The sequence below is a fragment of the Phaethon aethereus genome, assembly GCF_964289735.1.
Source record: "Phaethon aethereus genome assembly, chromosome: 4".
Taxonomy (NCBI): domain Eukaryota; kingdom Metazoa; phylum Chordata; class Aves; order Phaethontiformes; family Phaethontidae; genus Phaethon; species Phaethon aethereus.
The window spans coordinates 15987545-16002997 of NC_138578.1; the positions used below are offsets into that span (position 1 = coordinate 15987545).

At 41.2% G+C, this 15453-nt stretch overlaps 1 protein-coding gene across 1 annotated transcript in view; it reads right to left on the reverse strand.

Moving 5' to 3' along the window:
- Positions 1-15453, reverse strand: part of ZNF827 (zinc finger protein 827) — a gene marked incomplete at both ends in the record, with an annotated part of 103678 nt that overhangs the window by 7666 nt on the left and 80559 nt on the right. The window contains 2 exons of the mRNA XM_081999258.1: positions 1114-1285; positions 2811-2948. Of these exons, the coding sequence (XP_081855384.1) occupies positions 1114-1285; positions 2811-2948 (310 nt within the window). The remainder of the gene's footprint in view (positions 1-1113; positions 1286-2810; positions 2949-15453) is intronic.

The window sequence follows — 15453 nt, forward strand, 5'->3', positions numbered from 1 at the left end:
GAGCTTGCTGCACACTCCAGGAGTTATTTTCAGGCCCTGGAATGGTTCCCATGCCAAACTGGGATCTTGTGCAAAACTGCCTGGCAGTTTCAGTGTAAGCAAGTAAAAATGGGTTCAAACATTTCTTATGCTTGACTGGAAAACAGCAGTCATCAGCTACGCAAATAATTAGCGGGGATACAGGTTTCACAGCCAGTGCGTAAGCAGAGTGATATTGAGAAGCAACGGAAAGGACCCTTTAATTTAACTTTCTTTGCAGAGTCCTTCTCTTACTTTGATTAGGCCATTAACATTTAAAACAAGCCAGAAACATTTAAAAAGGTGTATACTCCAGGGCACTAGTTTGCTTTCCCAAGGGAATGGACTAGATAATCTAATCCAGCAGGTCTCATTTATTTCTTACTTCTATGATTTTGTAATTAAATCTGCTCTTGGCACTTTGACTAAAAGTAAGAGTGATTTGGTAATCTGCTTGGCCACTGGAGTGCATATCACAATTTGCAGAGCACACACCAGTGCATACAAGGAGGATGTCCAAATATCCATTTTATCTGGGCAGTTCCTTTTCATTTTTCAGGCAAATTCTCCTAAAGGTTTTCTTTCTTCCATCATGTTGGTCATGGATTGTATATACCTCCAGCAAATGGAGGAAATGTGTGTATCGATATAATGATTCTTATTACGCTTTACTATTTGATTTCATAGATTTGGCTGAAAAGAGTGGAGCTGTCGGAGGCAACTGGAAGTACAGTGCTTAAGATTTGCTGTGAATCTGCGTACACGATGGGATGTTTCCAAACAGAAAACTTCAACGAACACAACACTGAGTGTTAAAGAAGCTTCTAAGAGCCCGTCTGCCTCACAAAGACGTTTAAAAAAGCCAACCCCACATCAAAGCCCAGAGTCTTCCCCAATGGCTAGCCAAGGCAAACAGCATGAGGCAGCCAGCTGGGTTTTGCTGCTTATTCTAAGTCAGATATAGGCAAGACAAATCTTTCATCACAGTTCCACCCTGCAACACCAGAAGGGTGGCCCTGTGTAGCCCATCCTTAGCAGGCAGATAAGACATTCAGGTGCCCGTGTCTGCTGCACAGCCCTTGTCTGGGTCCTCACCTGTAGTAATAAGGGTGCTTCTTTCCATCGCTGCCTTCAGAAGTGACAGCGCTGACAATGTCCTCAGTGTCTGTACTCACCAGCTTCACAGAATGGACGGTCAGGTGCTGGTTCAGATTAGCACGGCACTTAGCAGCGTAGGGGCACAAGTGGCATTTGTATTTTCTCTCTTCTAAAAAGAAACAGAAAGCCTTAAATGTACACTTCATTTTGAAGCAAGCTGTTTTTAAAGCTGCCAATAACCAAGTATGCATTCCTTTGTGTTTCTCCGAGCAGCCTTCAGAATGAGGTACTTCGGGAGCTCGACGTTTTGGAAACTTACAGGAGTTCACAGCAATTATTCAGAACAAAACTAATTTGGAGGTAGTTTAGGGCTAGTTTTTTTAACTTGTTTTACCATTTGTAGTCAGATAATATAAAACTTTATAAACTGGAAAACTGGGGCAACTGCTGCTCTGAGAGCTGCAGCAGAGCCAATAGAGAAACAGGTCAATACTCTACAGCTACCTCCTTTACCTAGCATCTTTTATTTGATTTTTGGGTCCAGTTATTCTTGAGGTTGCCCATGTGATCACTTGCAGAGAGTTGATGTTTAATGATTTTGTATTCAAATCTGAGGGTGGGGAAGAAAGGGAATGCTGTATCATTAGGCCAGTTCCAAACACAAACTAACAAAAAAAACCTCACTCAAAAAACAGTTGAAGAAATTAATCAAATTCATCATGCGTTTCTGATGCTTCACAGCTTAAACAATTAAAATTAAAAATGATTTTATTTTGAATTAAGCATTTCTAAATGCTGGCAGCACATTTTTTGTACGTGCCAGGCTTTATTTTGCAAAGATTAAAGTAACCAAACATTAAACCAGCTTTTACAACCTTTCCCTTTGAGGAGCTGCGGCTCTAAATTGGAAATATAATGCTACAAGTGTTAGGGGAAAGGCATTCAACAGAGCAGCTTAGGACTAAGAAAACCCCATGATGCCATGGAACAGAGCATTTGAACCTTTTCAGCACAGTTCTGCTAGATAGTACAACATACACTGGCATTATACCAACAATATTTTTCAGCACTGCATCAGAAATTCTTGCTTTCAGGTTTTATTTTGTGCAGTGCACCTCAGCAGGCTGTCAGGCTGCATCTTCCACATAAAAACTCTGGTAGTCTCACTTGATTTAAAGCTCATACACTTTAAGAAAGTTGGTATGAGGTACAACAGCCCCTGTTCCTCTCAGGAGAACTGGATGATGAGAGCAAAGATGAATGACAGATACTAAATCCTTTCAGTTTCACCAGATCTAAAACACCAAGGCCAAATGTTTTCTTGTTCAGTGACATTTAAAAAGCTCATCAGGTGAACGTAAGAAAGGCTGTGCCTTCTCTTCAGAACTCCATTAACGGCCTTAGTTAACCAGTTGGTATCTACAGGCTGGTATTTTGGAACCTGGACAAACTTCAATTTACACATTTTGTAAAGATAAATTACAAGTAGGCGGTAAAGAAATGTTAGTTAACTCCCTGAACACCACCCTGATGTTCTGTCCTGTTTCTGCGCTTAGCTGTGCTCTAGATACAAGGAGCCGAGGATGGGCCACACACTCTTCTGCTTACTCTCGTCCCCCTCCGCTTAAACAAACCGTGATGAACACACAGATTTCCTCAGTGCCGTAACAACCAGCCACAAAGCACCGGCTTACCTGTGTGCAGCGAGAGATGCCGGGACAGAGTCTGCTGTCGACCGAACACTTTTCCACACACGTCACAGGGAAAGAGCTGGTCGTTAAATTTCCAAGACGGTAATCCATTTCCCACCTCCGGCCCCAGCTTTTCCGTTTCTATGCCAAAAACCACAGAAACAGAAAGTCGTATTTTAAGAACTCTGAAGACTTGCACATTTCATTCAGCAGAGTCCTGTAGGTGTCACATAAAATGCAACACCTCGGCTGCATGTTGTGTGATCTGGCACATGAGTTCACGTAAAAAGGAAACTCCCAGTGATGGAAAGGAAATTAATCCTTCATACAGCATCTTTCATATGTACTCTAAAGCAGAACACTTATTCAAGGTGTTCTAGACACAGACATAGCCAAAGAGTTAAGCCAGATTATGTAGCGAGAAAGTCAAGAGTGAGCAGGACAAAGCATTAACCTCTAATTCTGTTTTTGTGGAGAGACCACTCCTTCGCCTTTTTCAACCGCCCACCTTTGCCCGGTACATGAAGAAGGCCTGGTCCGAGATGGTGGTCTGTTTTACACTGGGTTATTACTATTCATGGCTGAAGGAAGATTTCCAAACCTATTCTTTTCTACTGACACAGGAATTCTTGCCACATGGGCAGTCTCACATAGAATGAGAACAGAAGATTGCCCAGACAAACGTTAAACGCAGAGGACACAGCACGCCAGTGAGCAGGTGGCATCCAGGGTAAGCCCTACCCCAGCACCTGCTGTCCTCAGGCATCAAAATCCCCAGCAGCTTAGAGGGCCATCAACTGAGACCCAGAGCAAGCCGTTATCTTTAAAGAAGTGTTTTTAATTGTTGCAGGAACGGACAGTCTGCCGTACAAAAAAGAAACTCCACACAGCATAAAACACAGACCTGAAAGCACTCTGTAAGGAAGTAGAGAGAAAAGGACTGGGAACAAGGAAGAGAAAAAAAGGTACACGGTGCTTCAAGTTAAAAGCATGGCCAGTTTTGATCTGGACAGAAGGGAGCAGAGAGCCGATGGGGACTGGGGTTAGCAGTGATACTACTAAGCTCAGTAAGACAAACAGTATCAGCAAGCCTTGTGTAAAGAAATAATTCTCCGCAAAGGTCCCGTTACCTGAGGAGAAGGGACCGCTGTTGTAAGAAGCACACAAAACTGCGAAGGTACTCAGCAGCTTTCCAAATACAACAGCCGGTGGCCAGGGGGCTTGGTTTACGACTTACTTCTGGTAAAAGACATTCAGACATTCTATTTCCACTGGAATGGAAGATGCAACACACAGAGCACCTTTCTCTAAACCAACACTGCCTGTGGGATTGCTGCCCAGAACTAGCTGCACCAGTGCATGCCGTGATGGAGGAAAACCATTTGGCTGGGATTTTCAGGTAAACAGGAAGAGAGGAACTGAGGACAGGATTACAAAAACATCTTATTGAGTGTTAAGTTACTATCATGGCAGTTGGCACAAACCAGCAAAATCTTTATCTGATGAAGCACTATGGAATAAATGCCCCCCTTGTACAGGCAACCCCTCACTAACAGAATCACCTACCACTGCAAATTTGACTGCTGTGTCCAAAAGAGTCTCTCCTTCAGAGAGGCGTCCAGATGGCTCCACTGTGGTTTAGGCAAAGAGCTGTCAAATACTGTAGTTAATTTAAGCAATAATAAAGACGATGCCTCATTTGGGGCAGAGATTCCACATAGCAAGTTTAGGGATGGTCATACTTGCCAGCACCTTTTCAGCTGCTGTTACTTTCTCCTGTGACCCTGTAATATGTACAATATTCAGCACACCAGAGGAATTATGAGGCACCTCTGAGTGCTACCATCCAACAAGACATTTTTCTTAACAGAATTTCTCGTCAGAGAACAAGTTCTGCCTATTCAAAATAGTAATTTTGTGAAATTAAAAAAAGGAAACTCCCCCGTCCCCTAAGAGCTGTAAGTGACCCATAACCTCCAAGCACTTCAATAAAGAATGATTCTTTTTGTTACTATACTTGAGTTCAAAACAATGGAAAACTCTGAGCCTGTACTAATGCTACAGATATTTTAGCAGAGCTTTTTGAGTACATAATCAAAACAGTACTTCAAAAGAGGAATATGGTAATAATTATAAGAGAAGGTCACAAGGGTCTGGGTTGCTTCAACATGGTCACAACAAAAATGAATTAATTGGAACACATACCAAACAAGCAGGCTCAATTAAGTAAATAAGTCTCTTAACAATTCACTTCAGCATTAGTCATCAGCCCTCTTTTATCTCTTAAGAAGAAGAAATATCCTCTTCCCTATGGTGGATTTATAGCTATCAGTTCTGGGAAGCTCATGGGAAACTGGAAAAATATCAGCTTTCCGATTATCTCGAGCTAGTGAAAGCTAGTCCCTTGCAAAGCAGCTGCGTACTTTTCATTGATGCAAAAGAGGACAGCGTAAGTGTTTTGAAAGTACTTCTATTTACTTTATAGATTTATTCCTGGAATCCTAACTACAGAGACTCAAGATTCTTCTCTTTCAGTTGAATCTTCTCTCTGTAGCAAAGTGCTTTTTCTATTCAGCATGCTTCTTAGCTTGTTCATGGCAAACCAGAGTTGGTCCCTGGTGCAACAGGAGTCTTGGCACTTCGTGGAAGACTTCACAGTTCCAAGGGAAACCACCTACTTCCACTCACCTCACCCTCTGGGCAGCTTTGTCTGCAGCCTGGGAAACTGGAGCTCCGTGTCCATACAGTGGTCCAGAAATCTTCCCAGAACATACCCAGCCACTGACCTCACCAGTGACCTGAAGAATCAGGTAAGTCAACATCCACATTCAATCCTTGGGCTCTGTTTCTAATTAATGTCAGGGAATGGTGTTTTCTGTGAAGCGAGTACAAGTCTGGTGACTCTGAGACCACAATACTGGTTTGTGCACAGCGTTCTCTGCGTATCCCAAAGCACTCTACCAAGACAGTCAGCATCATTATCCATTAAGAATACCTTACACAGCAGCCAGGAAGAAGATGGACTGAGACCAACTACTGTTAAATAATAAATCACCTTTGTGAGAGATGTCCCACAGAAATCCATTTTTCACCATGACATCCCTATACTAAAATGAAGAAAGAAAAAAAAAAAGAGGAAAAAAAGGACTTGATGTAAGATTTCTGCTTTAAACGAATAGCCCACAGAAAATTCCAAAACTTGTGTGTTAGAAAAGCATACATGACAAAATAATAGTGAAATTACTAAGTAAGTAATAGACTGCATTTCTGTACGAGTTTTGGAGTTTAAAACAAAATACGCTTAGTAAAATGGAAGGTCTCCAAGTTCTCCAGTACATCATTAAAAAGCAACAGAAAGATTAAGACTCAGTATATTACAGGATAGTAATAAAATTATTTTGAAATCATTTTGCATAGAAGTCTTAAAAGTTAAAAATTTTATGTAAAGGTAAAACTTCATTCTCAATGAAATTTAGTGAAATAGATCTTTATGGACACCTTTCCTGCCCTTCTGCATCACCTGGTATCATTTCCCTACGAACCCCAAGTCAACTTCATAACGAGTAGCTGTGTCAAGCTGATCATCCAAGATGGGGTTAGAAAACGCCAGGACGGTCACCATCTGTATTTTCCCTGAGGTGAGGATAAGGTGGGCATCAACTGTAGAAATATTGTTTTGTCCCTCCTCTCACCCCTCCAAATAGATTAATTTCTGGCAAACAAACCCCAGCAGCTTGATCGAGTTACTACTTAACCCTTCCCTAAACTGTTGGGCATAATTCTGAACATGTACGTATTTTCAGTTTTCACATTTAGTGATTAATTTTTTTTCTCTTATCCTCAAACTGGTAATATCAATGTGGAAAGTGTGTTAACTACCCCTTCTGAAAAGCCTTTAGCCTGACTTTTGTCAAGAAATGCGAGCGAGGATACCGTATCTGGTTGAAGCTGTAACTGAAGAAGAGAACAAAGTGTGACCTGAATACATAAGTAACTGTCTAGAGTCACCAAATCAGCCTTGTGACTGCTAGTCGCTGTCACGCACAAAAAGTTCCCCGGGGACTGGCTTTGGACTCTGATATGTGGTACTTTGATTACTTATTTTCTTTTACTTAGCTTATGTATTTTTCAATTACTGCTTCACAGTGGTTTATACTACATTATGTTTTAATCTGTTGTTCAATGCCATGCCTACCTTTATATCTTCATACTAATAACTGAAAAAATGAAACCACTATTTAACTGAAAAAGACAAAGCTAAGAAAACAAACAAAAAGTATGCTGAAGTGTCATTAAAAGAAGATAAGATAAATTCATATTTGTAACCTTTGCTCGTTTACTGTCTGCTCTCGTATCCTATAATTCACTTAAACAGCTACTTCTCTGTTTCATCTTCACACCTCCATAGACCTTGGAAGCAACAAAATCCACAAGGGCAGATCCTTATCGTCACATGGAATCTTACAGATATAAATTAAATAGATTATCCTTTGCAATAAGTATTCCTTAAAGAGGTAGAAGTGAGAGATGCTGATGAGTCTTAACAGGGAAGGTCAAAATTTATTCTCTCTCCATTCTTCTGGAAGTATGTTATATTTATACTTTGGGTTATTCAGACAGTTTGACACCACACAGATGGTCAAGAAGAAATTAGGTAAGTAATTCTGAAAATGAAATCCTGTGAAGGGAGAAAATAGAGTGGTGGTTAGACTATTTTCAATCAAGCCTGCTTGCAAGCCAAATGCGATGAGGAAAACAAGTTAGATGTCTAGAGGATCTGGTGACAGAATAGCCAGCCAGGGTGAGGCTGAGAGCTAAGAGGGAGAGATGGCCAAAATCAGAACAGGAGGTCAATTGGGAAAAGGTGGATGATAGCCCATAAAGAAAAAGAGAAAAGGAAGTGTGCAGTACCTCCCTCCTCATACTCCAGGGGATAAAACTTGACGCGAACAATACGAGATGCAGAAGGAAGCTCCCATGGGAGAATGCATCTAAAAAATTCCACCAAACCAGAAAATTAATAAACTGATTGAGAAACAGTGCTGGAACAAGGTAACCAGGTTTCTATGAGCTCATGGCAAGAGGATGAACACTACCAGTAGTGCAGATGTCCCACAGCAAGGCACCTCACTTTGCTCTGAAAGACTTAGGACATTAAACAGTCATCAGATAACTTCTGGTTACTACCAGCCTGAAGCAGATTGCTGCTAGCCTGTCCTTTGTGATCTTTCATGTACCCCATGTTTACCCAAGAGGTAAATATACTGTATGCAGCTCTAGATGAATGTCACAAAAGCTTGTTCCATTATTTCTATTTTCTTACGTCTAAAAGACAAAAAGTTAAAAAAATGATTTATTCACAAACAAGGTATTTGGGTCAGGCAATGATGCAAACACTGCTTTAAAAACATTTATTTGGTCAAAGAAATTTTCTTTCCTTCTTCTGCCTGCATTCATCTACATTATTATAATGTCTTCCTACTTTCTGCAGTGTCCCCATCATCAAAGATGCATTTTTTTTTGCTTTGGAGCCTTCTACGTACATATTCATCTGACAAGCACACTGTATTTAAAAATTGAGAACTCCTTTTGTGAAATATGTAATTAAGGCTCTGCTGCAAGCTTGTTTGCCAAAAGCCTGCGGAAGGATCGCAAGCTCAAAAATATATTGACTGTATGAAATGGCAGCGCTCCAAATAGTATATATCTTACTCCCTTCCCGACTTACTTTCACAAAGGTTTTATTTGTAGCACCAGAATTCTTATTTCAGTAAGAAAATAAGTCAGTCAGTTAAAATAAATGGTGGAATCCTTCCAGTGGAATCCAATCCAATCACAAGTAAGATATGTCTTGCGACTTATCTAAGGTATCTCTGATCACGAGTGGTCCTGCAGTCTTCATTTGTCCACATCAACATCACAGCAACCTGTCTGGACTTATTTTAGGACGTATCTTTTACTGTGAGCAGACTCATCTGCTATTAGCCTGAGATAAGCAACTGCTTTTTTGCCATAAAAGTTTTCTATACTCCCCACAAAAATAAAGATAATTTTTTTTTTTTTTTAAACTCAAGCTTCAGCTGAAATTGCAGGCTGGTTTGCATGACCCTTTTGTGGCAGGTTTTTTTAATGCCTTTTTGTAGCTATTAAGAGCAGCCAGTGCTGTCCCCTCTAATACCAATTCCGGGGCATCTGTTCAGACAAAGCCAAGTCCCCCGGCGTGTGCCGTGGGCTGGCCAGAGGTGAGCTCGCACCAGCCTGGCAGCCATCGAGCACTGACAGCCGAGCCCCAGGCCCTAGCTAGCATGTTCGAAGCATGAACAAAGGAAGAGGCTGTGTAGCCATGCTCTCAGTCACAACATGCCTCAGGTATGAGAAATTATTCAGGAGGATTTAATAATAGTCGTAACAATAAAAAAAAAAAAAAAAACAAAACACAAAATTATTGCTCAAATAAAAGAACCCTAGTTCCACTTGTGAGGGGGACGTGTACTTCTTGTTTCCCAAGTCCTGAAAAACTGCACATAATCGGACAGTCTGAGTGACAGAACTGCTGCACAGAGGAAGCCGAGAAAGTCTCCTTTGCTAAATAAAAAACTTTACCAACTAATACTCTTACTTTTTTCTCAAATGCTTTTGCAAATCTCTAACATTACTATGGAGCATGGTAAAAAGCAGTAATGTTATCATAATTCAAAATACTTCATATGGAATAAAATAGAAGCCAAGTGATTTTATGTATCAGTAGCACGGTGCTTCAGCTGCTCGTTCTAGAAACATCAACCATAAAAGTTGGAAATATTTCAATAAAGAGCTTGCACGATCCAGGAAAAAAAACATTAACATTGTGCACGGAAGTATTCCAAATGTGCAATGATAGGCAACAACCCTTGAAAAGGTCACTACGAAGTGATAAAGACGTCAGGGTTTTTGCAAAGAATAAAAACAAATAAAAGATGAACTTTAAAGATGCCTCCATAGAGGAACACTGGAAAACAGTGAAGCCTACTTCACTGCTAAGACTGAGTCCATTGCTCAAAAATGGATAGTCAGAAGCACGATGAGAAAAACAAAAGCTGGGTCAGGGCAAAGCCAAGGTAGGGACACAGGACTTCAAAACACAAGGCCACTCTCTACCTTCTACCTTTGCGTCAAAACTAACACCTATTTTAACTTCACTTACACAACAGAAGACTTGCGAGTAAACAGTGAGGCTTAGGTTTCAGCAAGCTGACAGGAAAGGCACCACCCTTCACAGTATGTGGTGGCTGCTGTAAAAGAAAACATTCTTACTGCTTTTATTGCAGATTCCCCACATGATAAGCAGCGAATCTCCCATTTCCTTGAAGCCCTTAACTCACTCTTAAGAGATTTACCTCTCTCCTTGCTCACTCTCTTATCACAAGCACATGCATCTACCTGCGAACCGTGTTCTCCTTCCTTCTGCACTACTCTCCCATCTGCCTTCCGCTTGGGGTGCGTTTGCAGGGCGCTAGTCAGCACCACGACTGCCCCGAACTCAACTAAAGCAACCACTAGGGCAAATTTGCACCCTGATTGAAATCATGCTCTGGAAGAAAAAAAAAAAACTTCTCGGCTTTACTTAACTTGTTTTTAAACAATGGGCTTTTTCATACATAGCTGTCCAAATAGCCTGGTGAATTTTGCATTTAATTTACTCTTGGGCAGACAAATATTATAGAAGACAACCTTGTACAAGATAAGACAGGTGAGGACTGGAGAGTCCCAAGGTAACTCTAAAAAGAAATGTCAGGAATAATGTGTTCCAATTCCTTTTGCAGAATGAGAAAAGTAATTTTAAAACCTGTCCTTCTACTTCATGTTGAGCTTGTATTTGGAAAATTCTCACATTCAGGAAACGGTCTGACTCAATGCTGATGTTAACTTTTACAAAAGATTCCAATATTAGGAAAGACAAAAGAGGATATGAAACTAGAGATGGGTTTGAATAAGATGCAGAGTCTACAACGCAGCATGCTGGGTGTTTATAAACCAGAAGCCTCACCTATCAAGTCTCTTTCAAGACCTTATTTCATCACCATTATAGCTTTGCTACTGAATTCGTATCACAGAATTAGAGCTGGAAGGGACCTCAGGAGGCCATCTTGTTTCTCCCTCACCCAGAGGCACACACGCACCACACACACCTGCCAGTCCCGATAGCTGCTTGTCTAACTTATTTTTTTAAAAACCTCCCGTGACCGAGGTTCCACAGCCTCCTGCTGTGCCAGTGCAAAACCACCCCACTGCTAGAAAGTTTTACTAGGTGTTTAACTTAAATCTCCTCTGCTGTCATTTAAGCCTGTTATTCCTTATTCTGCTCACATGAACATAGGCAAGGTTTATGCTTTTTTCTCTCAAAACTGTCATTTTACATATTTGAGTACCATGTCTCCCCTCTTTTCTTCTCCAGACTAAATGCACACAAATTCTTCAACCTTTCCACACAGCTCTTATTTTCTAAACCTCCGACCACTGCTGCTGTCCTCCACATTGTTCTTGGATTAGAGAGCCCAAAATTGAATTCAGGGCTCCAGCTGCAGAGCAGGATTACCACATGTGCCTTACAGACAACATTCCCGACACCTGAGCCGGATGTTTGCCCTTTCTGCAATGTGTACAATGTCAGCTTTACATACAGTGTCTGACCAAGACTAATCCAGACCCCTCCCTCAAGTTGCATTGCCTGGGCATTCACAACTCCCCCCCCCCCCCCCCCCCCTTCTTTGTGGCACTCATCGTTCCCCCAGGCACAGAATTTTGTCTTCACCGAATTGGCTACTATTTTCCAAACTGTTTCTTCAATTTCTCAAGATAAGACTGAGCTCTAATTCCATCCTCCGAAGTGATTATGGCACCTCCACGCATGGGGTCATCAGGACATTTAAAAAACGTGCTTTCTCTTCCATCATCCACAACATTAGTAAGAGGACTGATTAATACCAGAGCAAGCACAGACCCTTGCAGAACTGCATGTGGTCCCTGGGGGTTGACAGCTATGCTTAACCACTTAATTATAGTTGTACCTACTCTTGGTTTCCTTGCTTACTATAAGCATGTTGTGGGAGGCAGCACCAAAAGCCTCACTCAGCTCAAGAGGTCAAGTTTCTTTAATGACCTGGTAACAACTATTGTTAGGCTTCTTTCCATACAAATCTCCAAGTTGGTTACAGCTGTCCTTCCTGAAGCTGTTATTTTGCTGTTTTATCTTCTTCCTTTCCCAAAAAACACATTCTACCACTTCATGGTCATTCTTCACCAAGTTGCCTTCTGTCACCTGCATCAAAACACAGGTCCCAAGAACTTGCTGGACAGCCTTGTGTTGTCCTGAATTCACTTGCCAGCAGAAGACAAGGTAGGCAAAATCCCACATTTCTCATTCTGTACTTTGGATTGAGTGTAGCCGCTCAGGAAGTCCTTCTCAAATTTGACCCCCACTTGTGTCACATATTTATTTAAAAATATTGATAGCGACAATTAGTTTACTTTTTAAAAAATCGCTTGCTCTTGAATAACTATTAGAGAGTCAAAAAACATATCCAAAAAATGAGATGCCAAAACCTGCCCTGTTTGAAAGAGTAAAAAAACCCAGTTGCTAAGTTTTCTTTTTCCATGTGGGATAAAACAGTTATCTTTGTTTTGCTTTGGATTTTATGTTGGTGCTATTTCTTAAAAGCTTTTGGTTTACTCAGTTTAATGAATGGGGTCTAGCCTGGCTTTCTTCTGAATGAAACCAGAAGGTAATTGTTCTGAGTGAAATTACTTTGTTCTTCCATCCTTTACCATGAAGTTGATCCTGCTTTAGGAGGAACAAACATAAAAGGGAAATGAAATAAAAATAAGTATTTTTGCCTGTATGAGAAGACTGCACAATATGAGGGGGAAAAAAGTTACCCTATATAAAAGTAGCCCATAATAAAACAAGATCACAAATTTTCAGATAAATGTCAAGTGCCTTTTCAAGACAGCCATTAGACATGGACCAGAATCTGTATTTTTCTGTTTGTCTTTTTTAATTAACACCTTTCATCTTGAAGGTCCTGCAAATAAGTGGCAAAATAATTAGTGCAATAACGTCGCAAGGAAAAGAAGTGAACTCTGTATGCCCATAACAATTGATGCAAAGTCCTGCTATTTAGCATGTGTTAATCCTCCAGCGGAGGACTGGCCAATTCACCAGGAATTTCATGTGTTCCTCAGAAGGATCTGATCACATTCCCCTTAGCTGCTGTGGGAATTGCCAATAAATACTGATTGTTGAGAAAAATTAGAACATGTACAACTATGCACATGCTGCACACTTCACTTGCCCTATTTTAGCCAAAGAACGCACTGCACACATTTGAGCAAGAGGCAAAATGGTCTGTTCTGCATAACCATGTTTTCAGTTCTCAATGGGACTTTGTTAGCTTTGAAGACTATGTGGCTGCTCAGGACATAGTCACTATTACCGTACCACAGATCTGCTACACACATGCACTAGATGCAAACCTGTTTGGCAGCAGACCCAGAAAAAGCTGCAGGGGAAATGTAATGCTGTAATCAGTTGCAGCCATGTTGGTTATGATCCCCTTAAACGAACCAGAAATTTGGAACCCTCTGCTTGATGACTGTAGTGCAAAGTGGTTGTCAAGGCAGCTGGGTACATAGCAAAAGAAGGCTGCACCCAGGCAGGCAATCATGGGAATCTGAAGACAGGATGCGATAGATAAAAAACATGCTAGAGCCAGAGCCGCTGTCACAGTTTAGCACTGAATTATGTTGAACAAATTCTGGAAGATCTGTCTTGCTTTGGAGAACTATGCCAAGCACAGCTCACTTTTATAGCAGCCCAACTATTTCACCTTCCTAGAATCACTTTCCACAACTTGCCAGCTATCTGCCTCTTGCTATCAGACTTCAGAGAGCACCCACGATGCCCGACGGTCTCTAGCTTTCTGGAGAGTGCCAAGACAGAGAGGTACACCAGTCAATGTGTACCCAGGAGACATTCTTTTTGTATGAAGAATGAAAGTAAAATGCATGTTGGAGATAAGGAACTAAAATCAGTTACTCAAATCAATCTGCCACTCTGTCACAAAAATTTTCCTACCATCTATGAAGCTGTCATACAGGTTGGATTTGTCAGAGAGAATACTCTCCAGTATTCTTTTTCATGCATTTGCATGGATTTTTACACAAACGCACACATACACAAGAAGAAGAGTATCTGGTTGAATCTTACACCAGACAGGCACTGGAAGAGGAATAAAATTAAATGGGTGCTTTTGAGGACCAAGAGAACCAGACTTTGCAAGGCTTAGTGAGTACCTACCATTGTGTTCTGCAGGCAGCGATGACGGCGGTGTGGCACCTACCTCCAGCACCTCTTTCAACAAGTACATTTCAGAGAAATACTGAGATAGAAATGAACAACAGGACCGAATGCCTGATGGAGCATGTCTTGCCTAGTGAATTAAGTGCCACTCTACACTTTTTCACCCTGCCAGGAAGCCAACAGGGGTCAGGCACTCTCATCATCAAGAAACTGAAGGGGATATCTAATGTCCTGGGTGGGCAAAGCTCATAACTCAGACCAAAACCAAAAGCAAATAAAATGACCATAAGCACTAGTAATGGGATAAAGCAGGGGGAAAAAAAATGTACTATATAAATCAATTCACGTGCATGTGCACTCCCTCTGCAACTATATTGCCAATAAAAATTGCTGTTCCGTCACAGGGACACAAACCACTGCCAGAAGCTTGAAATATTCTTTTAGACTTTCAAAGAAGTCTGAAGTCCGGCAAATATGATTAAGGGATTGGAGCATCTGTCATACAAGGAGAGCCTGAAAGAGCTAGGACTGTTCAGCCTGGAGAAAAGGCGGCTTGGTAGGATCTTTCCAATCTGTTTAAATACCTGATGAGGGGAATAAGAAGATGAAGCCAGGCTCTTCTCAGTGATGCCCAGTGGAGAGAAGGCAAGGGCACAAATTAAAACACAGGAAATTCCATTTAAACATTAGTTTTTTGTTTGGTTTTTTTTTTTTTTTTTTTTTTTACTGTGAGCACGGTCAAACACTATCACAGGTTGCCCAGAGAGTCTCCATCCCTTGGAGATATTCAAAACCTGACTGGACACAGTCTTGAGCAACAAACTGACTGCTCTGAGGAAGGGAGTGGAACTAGATTTCCTATCTCAATCACTGTGTGATTCTCTCAAAAATAATAATCCACAGGTTCTGCTGTCTTGAATGAATTAGAAGTCAAATGCTTGTAATTGTGCTCTTAACCCCTAGTTTTCCCTTACAAATTCTAGCATTTAGGACTGTGAAGAAAGCCTTCCTAAAGTAAACAGAGAATTGCCCACAATGTGAAGTTAGAGGGGTTTTGGCTGATGTAAGCAAACAATAACCTTAGAAGGTGTGAATTGTTCTAATTAACTCCATGGGTACATAGCTGGGCAGTTATACAAGGGCAGTTTAAATGCCAACATTTCATTGCTGATCACTAGCAGAAATCCTCAGGGCTCATGCGTTCCACAGTCCCCTAAGGATAAGGGCATCTTCCAGGGTGACATTAGTGCCAACAATCCCCTACGCAGAAATCAAACCCTCAAGGTGTCCCTTCATTTCTGCAGTGCG